The 13114-nt window shown below is 52.8% G+C and overlaps 1 protein-coding gene across 5 annotated transcripts in view; it reads right to left on the bottom strand.

Moving 5' to 3' along the window:
- Positions 1 to 13114, bottom strand: part of DNAH1 (dynein axonemal heavy chain 1) — a 76133-nt gene that overhangs the window by 41180 nt on the left and 21839 nt on the right. For 4 of the 5 annotated variants that reach the window (XM_029918963.1, XM_029918964.1, XM_029918965.1 and 1 more), the window contains 12 exons: positions 8383 to 8540; positions 7412 to 7623; positions 6518 to 6816; positions 4966 to 5116; positions 4370 to 4563; positions 4049 to 4274; positions 3436 to 3555; positions 2972 to 3054; positions 1704 to 1845; positions 1070 to 1225; positions 490 to 688; positions 157 to 410 (listed from right to left, as the gene is read on the bottom strand). In XM_029918963.1, coding sequence (XP_029774823.1) covers positions 157 to 410; positions 490 to 688; positions 1070 to 1225; positions 1704 to 1845; positions 2972 to 3054; positions 3436 to 3555; positions 4049 to 4274; positions 4370 to 4563; positions 4966 to 5116; positions 6518 to 6816; positions 7412 to 7623; positions 8383 to 8540 — 2194 coding nt within the window. Of the gene's footprint in view, positions 1 to 156; positions 411 to 489; positions 689 to 1069; positions 1226 to 1703; positions 1846 to 2971; positions 3055 to 3435; positions 3556 to 4048; positions 4275 to 4369; positions 4564 to 4965; positions 5117 to 6517; positions 6817 to 7411; positions 7624 to 8382; positions 8541 to 13114 lie in introns of those variants that run through there. The other variant, XM_029918967.1, reaches the window with a different exon arrangement.

Below are 13114 nucleotides of genomic sequence, written 5' to 3'. Positions count from 1 at the left end.
CAAGAACTTTCTGTACATGATTACTTACCAAATAGAATACACGTCAAACCCTGAGCCTAGTGAATGACCTCAGGGCTGGGGCCCAGTGCTGTCAAACCCCTGTGCCTTCAGACAGGGCTTAGGTGGAGCCGGGTGGACCTGCTGGTGGCCACCCACCTGCTCAATGGTGTACTCCTTGCCTGCCACCTCTGCCACCTTGCTGATGCTCTCGATGTGGTCCTGCAGGTTCATCTCGAGGCAGCGGGCGAAGGTCAGGTTGGCCTTGGGCCTGACATTAATGTTGATCTCATTGGACAGCAAGTCCCAGTGCCGGTTCCGCATGCCAGGGTTGCGTAGCCCCTGGATCAGCGGGATGTATGGCTTGAACTCCTCAATGCGGGCCCTGATGTCTAAAGCCACTTCCTGGCAGGCTGCCGGGCAGGAGAGGCCGGTGTGACAGACAGCCAGCACAGGCAGGGAAAGAGGGGACAAGCCGGCTTGGCTGCCTACCTGGGTTGTCCTTGAACTGCTTCACACACTTGTGCATGGTCTTAAAGGACTCGATGACATTCTTCTCCAGCTGCTCAGAGTCGATGGCTGACAGGGGGTCATTCATCCAGCTCTCAGACCAGCGCAGCCAGTCGGAGGCTGTGGTCCAGAGTTCCAGGAAGGGCTGGAAATCCTTCACCATCTTGGAGAGCTTGTCATACTACAGGGGCAGATGAACCAAGGCTGTCTTGGGGTACTTCCAGGTCTCTGTTCAAACTTGGGCCAAGTCTCCTCCCCCTCCTTGCTCCTAGCTGCTGTCCCTGATCCTGTCCTCATGAGCCCTGGCCTGGTCTCCCGTCTTCTGCTGCTCACAGGCCTTGGACTGTGAGTGGCTCAGCAAAGCCTCCTGCCTGCTTCCAGCTGGTCTCCTTGCCCTGAGGACCAGGGCTGGGCTATTTCCTCTCTGCAACCTGCTCAGCCCTACCCCCCCAAATGCCAGGGCCCTGCCACCTAGCAGCTGGGTTCAGATATGACCACAGATGCTGTGGGCTCTGCCTTGAGCCCTGGGGACTGGGGGCTGGTGTGCCCGCAGGAGGCCTACATTGGTGATGGGCAGGCCGAAGATGCGCTCGCGGTTGTTGTACAGCATCGCCAGCTGCTGACAATCCTTCAGCTGCTTTTTGACCCGCCGCACCTCGTTGGCGATCTCGTGTGCTCGTGCAATATCCACGTGTGTGGAGAAGCCAGCTATCACCAGCTGTGGGCCGAGGAGCTCGGGTCAGAGGCCTCTGGGGCCCCAACCATGCGCATGCATCCCCCAACGCACTCCCAGAGGCCCGAGGTTCCCAAGCATCAACACCTCCCAGTTCCGAGGGCACTTTCTTCCCCTGGAGTGAACAGCTTCCCGGCCCATCACAGTCAGGCTAACCACCTCAGGGTAACACAGCAAGGTTAGAGGGAGACCCAGCACTCAACACTGTGCCCATTGCCCACAGGGGCTTGGAGGACACAACAGAAGAGTTGGGGCTCTTTGCAACCCTGAATTTTCTGGACCTTGCTGCCTAGGCACCTGTCCAGGCTTTGAGTTCATTCTTTCAGCCATTCTTTCATCCACCCACCAGCTCATCTACCAAACATTGACACAGTTCCTCCTGCATGCATGAAGCCAGGCCTGGGTCTGGAGCAGGTGTGTGTGGTGGGGAGCAAGTCTTAGAAGAACCCTCAATCAGCCCCACCTGCAGCCCTTCCAGCTTCTCCTGGAAGTTGTTCTGATCCATGATCTGGATTTTGTGGAACTTCGCCTCATCTTCTATATGCTGCTGCCGCACCATCTCTATCTGCCCAAGGATCTTAGAAGGCCAGTTGCTGGCATCCCATCTGGATGGTGCAGAGATGGGGGTGAGGGGAAGGTCATAGCTGAAATCATGGGGTGACCAGGCCAGGCAGGGACCCCCAGGGTAAAGGGGAGAATGGAGGAATCCAGGTGGCAGCTGGAGCCAGCCAGGGCTGGGCCACCAGGAAGCAGAAGTGAGCTGGAGGCAGCCATTGCCACCATCAGGGTTGGGATGCAGGCCTTCCTGGCAGGGGAGGCAGTCCCTGCCCTGTGACTGTGGTCTGGGAGCTGTCCTCAGCATCCAGGGAGAAGCAAGTCCAAGGTGCCCAGTGCAGTGACGGGGCAAGAGGGAGAACAGCGTCAGAATTAGAGAGGAGATGCTGAGTTTTCCTCTTACATTCTAAGGTTTGGAGGGGCCTCACCACCCATGAGACAAACCAACAGCCTCTAATCTCCATTTCTTTGGTGACCAACTAGGGCCACTAGGCCAGCTTCCTTCATATCAGACCAACTCCCTTTGCCTGGCTGATGTGGGAGCTTTGTAGGATTTGAGGATTCCACAGGCATCTGGAATAGGAATGCTGACCCTGGGGGAGGCCCACCTGGGGTACCAGGATGCCCTGGAGGGTTGATGCCTTGGGGCTCTTGGCAGGGTTCCCAGGAGACAGTGTCAACCTCTCCCAGGCCCTTACATTCTGAAGGCACCCCCAGTATGTGAGGCAGGCCAGACAAGGGGTTTCTGGTGGTGGGGGGGGATCCAATCTAAGGCCATCTCCTACAAGGCTCATGTGCTCCCCCCCCCCCCCGCCCCAGGGACTGACCACCAGGCGGGTTTTGCCTTCACTTGGTGCTCCTAAGGATCCCAAAGGGTCCCAACCACAAACAAGGGGATTCTGGACCCATATGAACATATGTGTGTCAGACTGACAACCGTATAGAGAATGGAGACAGGGTGAGGAGGCAGCAGGGTCTCTAGGCCAAGAGGCTCAAATGATTTCCTTCTGGCCCATTGGCCAACTGGTCCTGGCCCATGTAGAGCCATGGTCTCTGACAACTTGTCAGACATTTTTGGCATAACCACATAGCCTATGGCCTCAGGGATATTTGAGAGCCATGCATCTCGGCACCTTTTCCCCTACTCTATGGAATGGGGGCCAAGCTCCCACTCACTTGTCATTGAAGTCTTCTGTGCTGAGGTTGTAAAGGAATTCATCCATGACCTGATAGTCGCTCATGACCTTCACAATCCGCTCCTGCATGGACAGGTGGTAATGAGAACTGCATTTGTGGGACCCCAAAATGGTCAAGTGCTAAAGAAAAGCTGCTCTCTTCCAGAGAGGCAAGGCCTGGGGTTGGAGAAGAGGTGCAGGGTACACTGCCAGCATTGGGCTCAGGGTTCCAAGGGCCATGGCCACCACACTTCCAACCCCCAGCCCCCAACCCATACCTTCTTCCCTCCTGACCTCCCAGATAGCATGGCTCTGAACCCCCACCATGCACCCACCCAGCCTCATAACCATCTAACCCCTCCCCCATCCTCTGGGTCTACCTCACCTCTGGCCTCCCAGATCCTGATCTCTGAGCCCCCTTCTGTCCCCGCCACCAGCCCCCAGTCCCTCCTGCACCTGCCTCACCTCTAGCCCCATCAGCTTCTCAGGAATGCCCTTCATCCACTCGCGAAGCTCAGCCAGTTCCTCGATGCTGTTGGGCTTCTCATAGATCTTGCGGCTGATGCTGCGAAACTCCTCACAGATCTGGCAGTGGGAGGAAGGTGCTAGGGAGGGCATGCACCCTCCCTGGCCATTCCTGGGGTCTGCTCCTCCTTCTTAGACCCCTGTGCCTCCCAACAGGTAATTGCCACCACCCACCATACCCTGCAGCTGACTTGCTGGGGAGCCAAGCCCCTCACCACAGCCTCCTATGTCCAGCGAACACATGCATGGGACTCCTGAGGCCTGCATTTTGCATGCCGTCAGCTCTGTGAAATGGCTGTCTTCAGGAGGGGTTCCTAGGTCTTTCCAGGTCTAGAGAGAGCTAACAGCCCTCATTTCCTGAGACCTTCCATATGGGACAGCTCCCCGCATACACATAGGGTCAAGGCAGAGTGACTTCCAGATCCTCCGATCAGCCTGGGAGCCTGCAGACACCCTGACCCTGCCTAGGGACACCTTGTTCATGGGAGCTCACCCTGTATGCAAGGGTGCATGTGTTGTTGCAGTCACCAGGGCCAGGTGGCTGGACACTTACATCGTCCACCTCCTTGTGCAGGTTCTTGGCCAGGATGTCCAACATGGAATTGGCCAGGGCCTTGAGCTTCTTGGACAGGCTCTTCTTGACATTATCAACATTGATGTAGAAGGGCCCAATGACGACACTGCTGGGCAGTGAGTTGTCCAGGATCTCTTTTTCCCGCAGGTGGGTAAGCACTACTTCCCGTACCACCTTGGCTGAAGGGCACTGTGTCTGGTAGTCCCTATGAACAGAGGGCACACATGAGGGGCAGAGGGTGGTAAGTGGGTGGCCTGGGGTCACACCGACACACAGACACCCTCAGATGCATGCACGCACTTGAGGAAGGTGGTAAGATCGTTGTTATTCAGCTCCAGATACTTTTGATATTCTCTGGCGTAGGCCTGCAGTGGGATCATGGCCTTGCGTATAGCATTGGCGACGGCGGCCCGCAGCTCCTCCACCAGTGGCTCATGGAGCCCCACAGACTCCAGCAGGGGGTTGCCACTGATAAATAGGTCCTCCATCACCAGCTGTGGAGCCAAAGGCAGGAGGTGAGCCATGGGGCAGGCAGGTGGCCAGAGGGGTTGGAGATGGGACCCGAAGCCTAAGTGGGCAGCAGTGTGGCCAGTCACAGACAGCATGGTGGGGGTTGGGGAGAGGGGTTGCTGTGGTGTCTCTGAGGGTGGACTTTGGACTAATATAGGGTTGGACTTTGGACTAATATAGGGTTGTGAGCCCCACCAAAAGGCAGTGTCTTCCCCTGCCCGGGTCTGACTCGGTCCAGTGCCTAGGAAAGGAGCAGACATGGCCACTGGGTCACCAATGGCTCTAGCTAACCAGCAAGGGAGACCAGAGGGGCCTGAAGTTTCATCAGCTTTTGGACCACTAGCAGCCAGGGCAGCAGGGGCCCTGGCCTCACACTGCAGCTGTACCTTCTCCAGCTGGGGCACCGCATGCGTGGCCAGGATGCCCTTGTCGAAGAGGTTGAGCAGAGATGTCTCAAACTGCTCCGGTGATGTACTATAGTGAACCCCTGAGCTATCCAGCATCAGGTCCACAATGAACAGGGGATTCTTCCGGGGCCTGTGGGGCAATGGCTGAGCTGACTATGGGCAGGGACCTGAGGAGGCCTGTGAGCAGCAGACCCCACCCTCTGCCCTTCCTGCTAGCATGATGGCTCTTGAGCTTGTCCATGCATGAGAAATTGCCTCCTCCCTCCTCCCAGAAACCTAAATTACCAGAAAACCACTGATAACTTAGCTATCAAAGTTTACTCCATTTCTGCCACTTGCCCAGAGGTCCATGGGCACCAGGGAGATGAAGGTCCTAAGGTCATCAGGGCAGGTCATCTGGGCACTTGGGACCCCCATGCTCTCCCTGGGAGGCCACCATCTTTGGCTTCAGATGCCCAGCACACACTAACAACACTCAAGCCTAGATCTCAGCCAGGCCTCCCTGTGGCACTCTGGATTGCCAACCACCACCTACCTGGACCTTTAATGGGCATCTCAAACATTCTGTGTCCCCTGATTCCCACCAGCTCCCCTCTGGGTTCAGTGCTAGCTGTGGACCCAAGGAGTCAGCTCGTCTCCTCCCCTGCCCTCCTCCCACAGCACATCCTCCTGCAGCCAGACCCATAGCGCTGCCACCCATGCATGGCCCAACATCTGCCTCCCAACCAAATCCCAGACCCACTGTCATCCCCCTCATCTAGGCAATGGCAGGAGACTTGGCCTTACTTGTCATCTGCTTCACTTGTCCCCACAAATCCAGAGCATCGTTTAATCAGATTATAATTCCCCTGCTAACCACACTTAGAATAAATCTAGCCCTGGACCATGACCCCAGGAGGCTCTGTGATCTGGCCTGTCCCTGTAACCTTTCCCATGCCATCTCTGCCAACCCTCCCCCTCCAGTCCTGGCCTTTCCTTCCTTGACCGCCCCGAGCTCTTCCTCCCCTTCTGAGCCTCTCTGCACGTGTTGGTCCCCCTACCGCTGACCCTCCTTAGCATCTCCACAGCCAGTTTCTTCACAGTCTCAGGTCCTGACTCAGATGACCCTGATCCCCTGGCAAAGTCCCCTGCCCCACCCACAGTCTGTCACAGTGCCCTGCTGATGGCCATGATGAGCTATTGATTCATTTGCTTGTGGTCTGTCCCCTGTGAGAGCAGGAGTCATGTCTTTCTTGTTCCCCTAGAACCTGACCTGGTTCGTGGCAAGTGCTCAAAGAATAACTCCTGACTGGGTAACTCAATGACTGACTGAGAAAATGAAGGTCACCCAGAAACATGCAAGCCAGAGTTGGTGGGACATTCCCTGGCCACCAGGCCAGGAGCTGGGCTTTCCTTGCCATCCAGGACTTGGTAGTTCTGGGTACCCTGGTCCTGGATGCCCTGCTCCCCCGACCCTGCACCAGCATGGCCCCTGGGGCCCAGCAAGAAGTGGCAGTGGGGTCACCAGGTACCTCCACTCAGCCAGCCTCACCTGTAGGGGCTGTTGATGAGGTCCTCGCCCCAGACCATGTTGTCAGCGCAGTCGAGCACGCTGCAGCAAGCGTCGCTGATGAACTGCGAGAAGCTGACCAGCGAGTCCTGCACCAGGAAGCGCAGCGTGTCCTGCAGCATGTACTTGACCAGCTCCATCAGCTTGCGCAGCTTTGACATCAGGTACACCTCCCAGTTGGTTTCGTAGAGGTTGTACCAGCCCTTGCTCGTGTCACGCAGGCTGCTACGCATGGCCACCTTGAGCGTGCTGATCCAGCTGTCCTTCAGGAACATTTGCACCTGGAATGGCCACGGGTGGCATCAGGCGGCTGCCCCAGGAATGTGCTGCCCACAGCTACTGCCCCTCGGGACTGTGGGGGCACCATGGTGCTGGGGCAGCCTCAGGACCCAGGTAACCACAGAAGGATCTTCCCCCACCCCAACTTTCAGCCGAGCCCTACCAACCAGCACCCTTCCATGACCCTGGGGACCACAGATGCTCTGGGGGAAGGGGGAAGGGGGCAGCAGAAACAGGGCTTTCCCTCCAGCCAAGGGAGAGACAGAGACTGAGACACAGGAAATGAGCAGAGAAAGACACAGAATGAAGAAGAGAGGGGGATGCTTTTCTTTGGGCCATCTAGTGATGGCTGCACCATTCTTCCCTTACACCCCAATTCTTAGGGGGATCTGCTTCAGAAGCCACCAGGTTTGGCTGCAAAGTGACTACACTGGGTCTCCTTTCTTCTTTGAGATGAACCATTCCCTTGGAAGCCCCCCCTCCTCCCAAAAGGTCCAGGTTTTAAGGAGAACAGGAGCCCACAGCCTCACGCCTAGCCAGTCAGCTCCCAGGCTCTGGCCTGTGTGGCAGGGCTCTATGCCCTTGATGACCACGCACCTGAGAGATGATCTGTGACTGAATCTGCTCAAACTCTTCCAGGCGGCTGTACTTGGAGAGGTTTGAGTGGAACAGGGACATGGCAGTCACCTTGTTGCACTCAGCCCGCACCTTGCTGAGGGCCGTGATGACCTCTGGCCGTGTAAGCAGGGACACAAAGGTGAAGTCCTCTTTCTGCGCCCGGAAAGGGTACTTGGGGACACTCACCAGCCCTGCAGGGATGGCATTAAAGGGCCAGAGTCAGATTGACCTGGGACACATCAGGGGTGTTGATGGAGAGATGCAACTCCTGTCTCCTCCCAAAGAGACACCCACATCCCCAGAACCCCTCTTCTCCTGCGACCCGCCAGAGTGGCCCTATAGCTTCGCAGTGAGCTGCCCACTCGGTGAGTAAATGCATCCTGTCTAGGGCTCTCTGGGTCACTGACCCCTTTGAAATGCATGAGAACCACAGAGCCTCTCCCCTGTCACTCCCGCCCACTCTGCACATAACCCAGCACCAGGTAAGGGAGATGTGGACACCAGGACCTTCTGAGTGCCCACTGCCCGTGCACTGCCCCAGCTTCCTGGGCATTTCACACATGTGGAAGCTGGGTCCAGGAATGAAATTCGCAGGCATCAGGGAACCTAAAGAAAGGAAGGCTTGGGGAAACCAGGGTCCTACTCTGAGAGTGTGCCACAGGTCAAACGGGGCTGCAGCAATGCTACCTGCTCCTGCTACTGGAGGAAGGGCAGGCGGTATGTCCCTCATTCCGAGCATCAGAGCCCTTTCATCCACGTCTCAACAGTTGCTGTCCTCCTGTACATTTACCTAGTTCCTTCTACCCAGCTCACACTACTGGTTTTTAAAAGAGCCTTCATCAACACTTACCCCCACCCCAGCTCTCCAGGCAGCTGGGGAAGAAGCAGGGGAGGGCAGGAGGACTGTGGCCAAGTGGGTGGCTATGGGGCCTTTGTCCAACCCCCCTCACCTTGCTTGGGCACCTTCTCCTCTTCCTTCTTAGGCAGGGTCACGTACGAGAATGTGTCTGGCTTGGAGGAGACAATCTGGTCAAAGTTGATTTTGTTCATGCTGCGCTCATAGTCCAGGTTCACTTCTTTGGAGAGATTGCTGAGGTGCTCCAGAACCCTGACAACGAGGAGGGGGGACCGGGGAGTCAGGGAGCTCCACATACCCTGCCACCACCACGCTGTGGGCTGGCTGGGACCCACTCTCCTCTGGCGACCTGTGGACATGAGTTTGGGGCTTCCCCTGCTGGATTCATGAGCACACCTCCCACCTGGCCCCCAGCCACTAACCGCCATCACTCTTGTCCCCTGCCTCTTTCATGCCACCCCTTCTTCTCCATTGCATCAGTCGAGTCTGCCTGTTTGGCTTCTCCCTTCTCAATGTCATCACAGCAAGGCACCCTCCCTGCCTGGTCCCCTCACTTCCACCCCTGCCTATTCCAATCCACTCCCCACCAAACTCAAGTATAAGCACTTCCTTCTCTTCCTAAAAATACTCCTGGGTCCCTGCATCCCCTAGGAGGCCCTCCAGACCCTCTCTGATCTCCTCTTTAGCCACTTTAGTGCTCCTCCCCCACCCCAACCTCAGCTACAGGCCACCCTTCTGGGTTCCTAGAGGCACTGAGCTGTCACCTCAGAACCTCAGAGCCTTTGCATATACTGTTCCCTCTGGTGGCCACACTCTGATTGATCCAGCCCCGACTTCTGCCTGACCAGCCCAGTCTCCTCCTTTAGGGTTCTATCTAAGATGAGTTTTGCCCCCTCTGGATGAGGGCAGACTCTTTGTGCCCCCAAAGTGCTTCCCCTGCCTCAATGCTCCTGACCCCCTACGGGCATTTCTTTCATTCATTCACTGCTGTTCCCTCAGCCAGAATCCTGCTCCTCCCTTACTTTTTCCAGAACTCAGCTCAGATATTACCACCTAATGTAAGGGAGCCCCTCCACAATATCTCTATTCCCTTGTCTTGCCTGGTCTCCACAGTACCTATCAAAACTCTGAATCACCTCATTTTCTCATTGTGTATCTTCCTGGCCAGACTGAGAGCCAGGAGGGCAGGCCCTTCGTGGGGTGTGTTCACTGCTGCACCCCCGTGCCTGGCACAAGAGAGACACTTGCCACACACATGTCTGCCTGCCTGACATCCACTTTCTCCTAATTGCACCTTACTGCTGTTCTAGAACTCTCTCCTCTCTCACTTGACTTAGAGGAAGATGACATGTCCCAGCTCTGGGTTATCGCACCTGTCTAAGCCGGTCATGGTGGAGCTCAGCCTGTTAATTGGCTTAGGGGTGGGAACGTGATCCAGTAATAATCAACAACTGACGCTGAGCTGTAAAATCAAGCCCCCTTGTCCTGGCTTCTCAGGACAAGTTCTGGGGTGTTGTTCATGCTCCGGAGGTCCCTGTGAGACCAGAAGCTGCACTTCCCCTAAAACCGCATCTCTGCCGCTTCCTCCATTATATCCCACGGCCTTCACTTCCTTAGAGATGTCTCCTGAGAGGACTTCATCAACAAATCAATTGTACGAGAATCCCTCACACAGGCTCTGCTTTAAGGGAACCCAATCGACAGCAGGACTCAGTGGACTCTGGACTCTGTGCCTGGAGGGGAAGCCAGTACACTCCGGACACAGCCCCGATGCGCTGGGCCAGCACGTCCTGCATCGATTCCTAGTTACAGGCCAAAGAGTGGCTTCTCCTACTTGTTATGGACAGCCAAACACATTCTCAACTAAATAAAACTCAAGAAATGGAAATTCTGGACAACCAAGGTAATGGTGGCTACGTCAATTCCAATTTCCCAGCATGTTTGAAAAAAAATAAATAAGGAAAGAAGGGGAAGAAAAAAAAAAAGCAAGGACAAATAATGCTCCCAAAACCCTCCCCTTTAGTATAAGCAGAATAAAGAAAATGCCCGAACTTCCCATTATCTTTAACTAGAAAAAGAATCATCTGTTCCCAGTGAGCTACTGCTCACCCTCCCCTGCCAGCCTGCCTGGAGAAGGAGGGTTGTCTGGAAAAACAGCTGTGCGGAAGAGGGGAGCCGCGGCAGCCCCCGCTTGGCCTAAGGTCCTGATGGCAAGACAGAAAGTCCACCCCGACTGCAAGAACACCGACTGTGAGTTCTGGAGAAGCAGAGCGCTTAGGACAAGGAAGGGGCCTCCGTGCATGCACTCAAGGTAACATTTTTTAAACTTTATTTATTTATTTTGAGACGGGGAAAGGGGCAGACACAAGCAATCCCTGCGCTGTCAGTGCACAACCAGACTAACGGTACACAGCCTGACGTGAGGCTCGATGCCACGAACCCTGAGATCATGACCTGAGTGAAAATCGAGAGTCAGACACTCAACCAACCAAATCACAACCCCAAGATAACACTCCTGGAAAGGCATCATAATATATGAGGGGGAAGGTAAAAGACAAGAAGAGGAATACTTTGGAGACTGAAGGGTGATAGAAATGGAATTAAGACACTTGCAAGATAAGAGAGAACAAACAACTTGGAGGACAAGCCCACTCTCCAACACACACACACACACACACACACACACACACAGACATATACACACACACACACACACAGCCATCAACATAAAAAAGAAGAAAAAAAAAGCCACCTGGGTGGCTCATTTGGCTAAGTGTCTGACTTCAGCTCACGGTTCATGGGTTCCAGACCCACACCAGGCTCCATGCTGTGCAGAGCCTGCTTAGAATTCTCTCCCCCTCCCACCCCCACTCCTCCTCCATTTATGCTTTCTCTCTTACACTCTCTCAAAATAAAATAAACTTTAAAAAACTTTAAAAATAGTTTGCTATTTTAACAGAAGAGGGCGCCCTGGAACTAGGAATCTTGTAAATCACCCCAAATTTCTGAACTGGAATAAGTGAAGGTAGACAACACTTACATAAAGCTACTGAAAGAGAGAGCACTTTACCTGATGAAAATCCTCACCTACCCCTCAAAGAAAAAACAAAGACAGAGCAGAAGAAAACGAACATAACACTTCAAACTGAACCAAATATCTTCACACAAGTATGTGGGCATATGAAAAATACCTTGAATCTGAAATTCACAACTAAAACACAGAAATGGGCAAACAACAGGAAGAAAGGAAAAGCTGTTTCACTGAACTCGGGGTGGGGGTGTGGAATGGAAGAAACAAAATTATCTCTGGAAGGAAGGCAAACTTATGAAGTGCCTAAGGAAGAATAGAGTCAAAAAATTTAATAAACTAAGAAAAATTTGTAATAAAGTACACTGAAGAAAGGCGAGAATATGACAAAAAAAAATGAAAATAAGGTAAAAACTAAAAGGGACAGATAGTGGTTAAATTAGAAATAGGTAAAGAAGCAAAATAGATGATAGAGATATGTAATGGAATCGATAAAGAAAAGCAGGATAATGGAATAGATCTAATATTTAAAAGTATAATCCAAGAGAAATTTCCAGGAATAAAGAATATCTCGATCTATGTATTTAAAAGACCCATTTTGTACTAAGAAAAATTGACCTGGAATGATCAACTCTGAGACGTACCTTAGTAAAATGATTAGGCTTTAAAGATTGTTAAAAAAACAAACAACAACAAAAACAAACAAACAAAAAGAACCCGCCAAGGCCTCCAAGCCAAAAAAATCAAACAACTTACAAGGGAAAGGGAGTGAGACTGGCATCAGGCCTCTCAAAGTCAACATTTAAAGCAAGGCAACAAATGAGCAGTATTAAAAAAAACCCAAAAACTCAAGCAATAAAAGTGTGAACCAAGAACTTTACCCCAATCAAGTGTTGTTTGTCAATTAAAAAAAAAATTTTTTTTAATGTTTTATTTATTTTTAAGAGAGAGAGAGAAAGAGCGTGAGCAGGGGGGGGTCAGAGAGAGAGGTACAGAATTGAAGACAGGCTCCAGGCTCTGAGGTACCTGTCAGCCAAAGACCGACCCGGGGCTCGAACCCATGAACTGTGCAATCATGATCTGAGCTACAGTCAGAGGCTTAACCGACTGAGCCACCCAGACACCCCGTTTGTCAAGTTTTAAACATGCAAGAACTCTAGGAACACTATACCTTGAACCCTTTATGAGGAATCTACTAGAAGAGTAGCTTCATCCAACCAAGAGACTGATAGGGTCAAGACATACTACCCCAAAATATGGTGCCTTGGCATATTGAATGTTTTAAGCTGGAGCAGTTTGAAAAATGGCCTTCCCCTGAAGTATGTCATAAGACCCTTATGTGAGAAGTGCCCTCCTTATACCCAGAGGACAGGACATCCTTAGCTCCAAAATGGAGTGATGCCAAGAGGAATCCCAACGAAGAGGCCTTGCTAAGTTTCCCTCAGTTTACTACCCTTAGCTCATATCTTTTTGTCTTGCCACTATCCCTCTAACTGTCCATTTCTCATCAAACTTAGTGAAGATTTAACCTCCTCGGGCCTTCATTTTCTTATGCAGGCTCCCATGTTAAGGGAAACATGTAAATTTGTAAGCTCTTCTCTTGCTAATCTGTCTTGTATTACAGACTCCCAGCCAAGAACCTAAAAGGGTATTAAAAAAAAAAAAAAGGATTGTTTCTTCCCACCCCCTACACGAGATGCTAGGAGAAACTTCAGAATAAAAGGCTGATATACTTAATTCACTTAGTTGTAGATTTAAGACTAAAACAGATGCTTTTACAACACCAAAGACTTAATCA

The sequence above is a fragment of the Suricata suricatta genome, chromosome 12 (assembly GCF_006229205.1).
Source record: "Suricata suricatta isolate VVHF042 chromosome 12, meerkat_22Aug2017_6uvM2_HiC, whole genome shotgun sequence".
Taxonomy (NCBI): domain Eukaryota; kingdom Metazoa; phylum Chordata; class Mammalia; order Carnivora; family Herpestidae; genus Suricata; species Suricata suricatta.
This window is presented reverse-complemented; position numbering and strand designations above follow the sequence as displayed.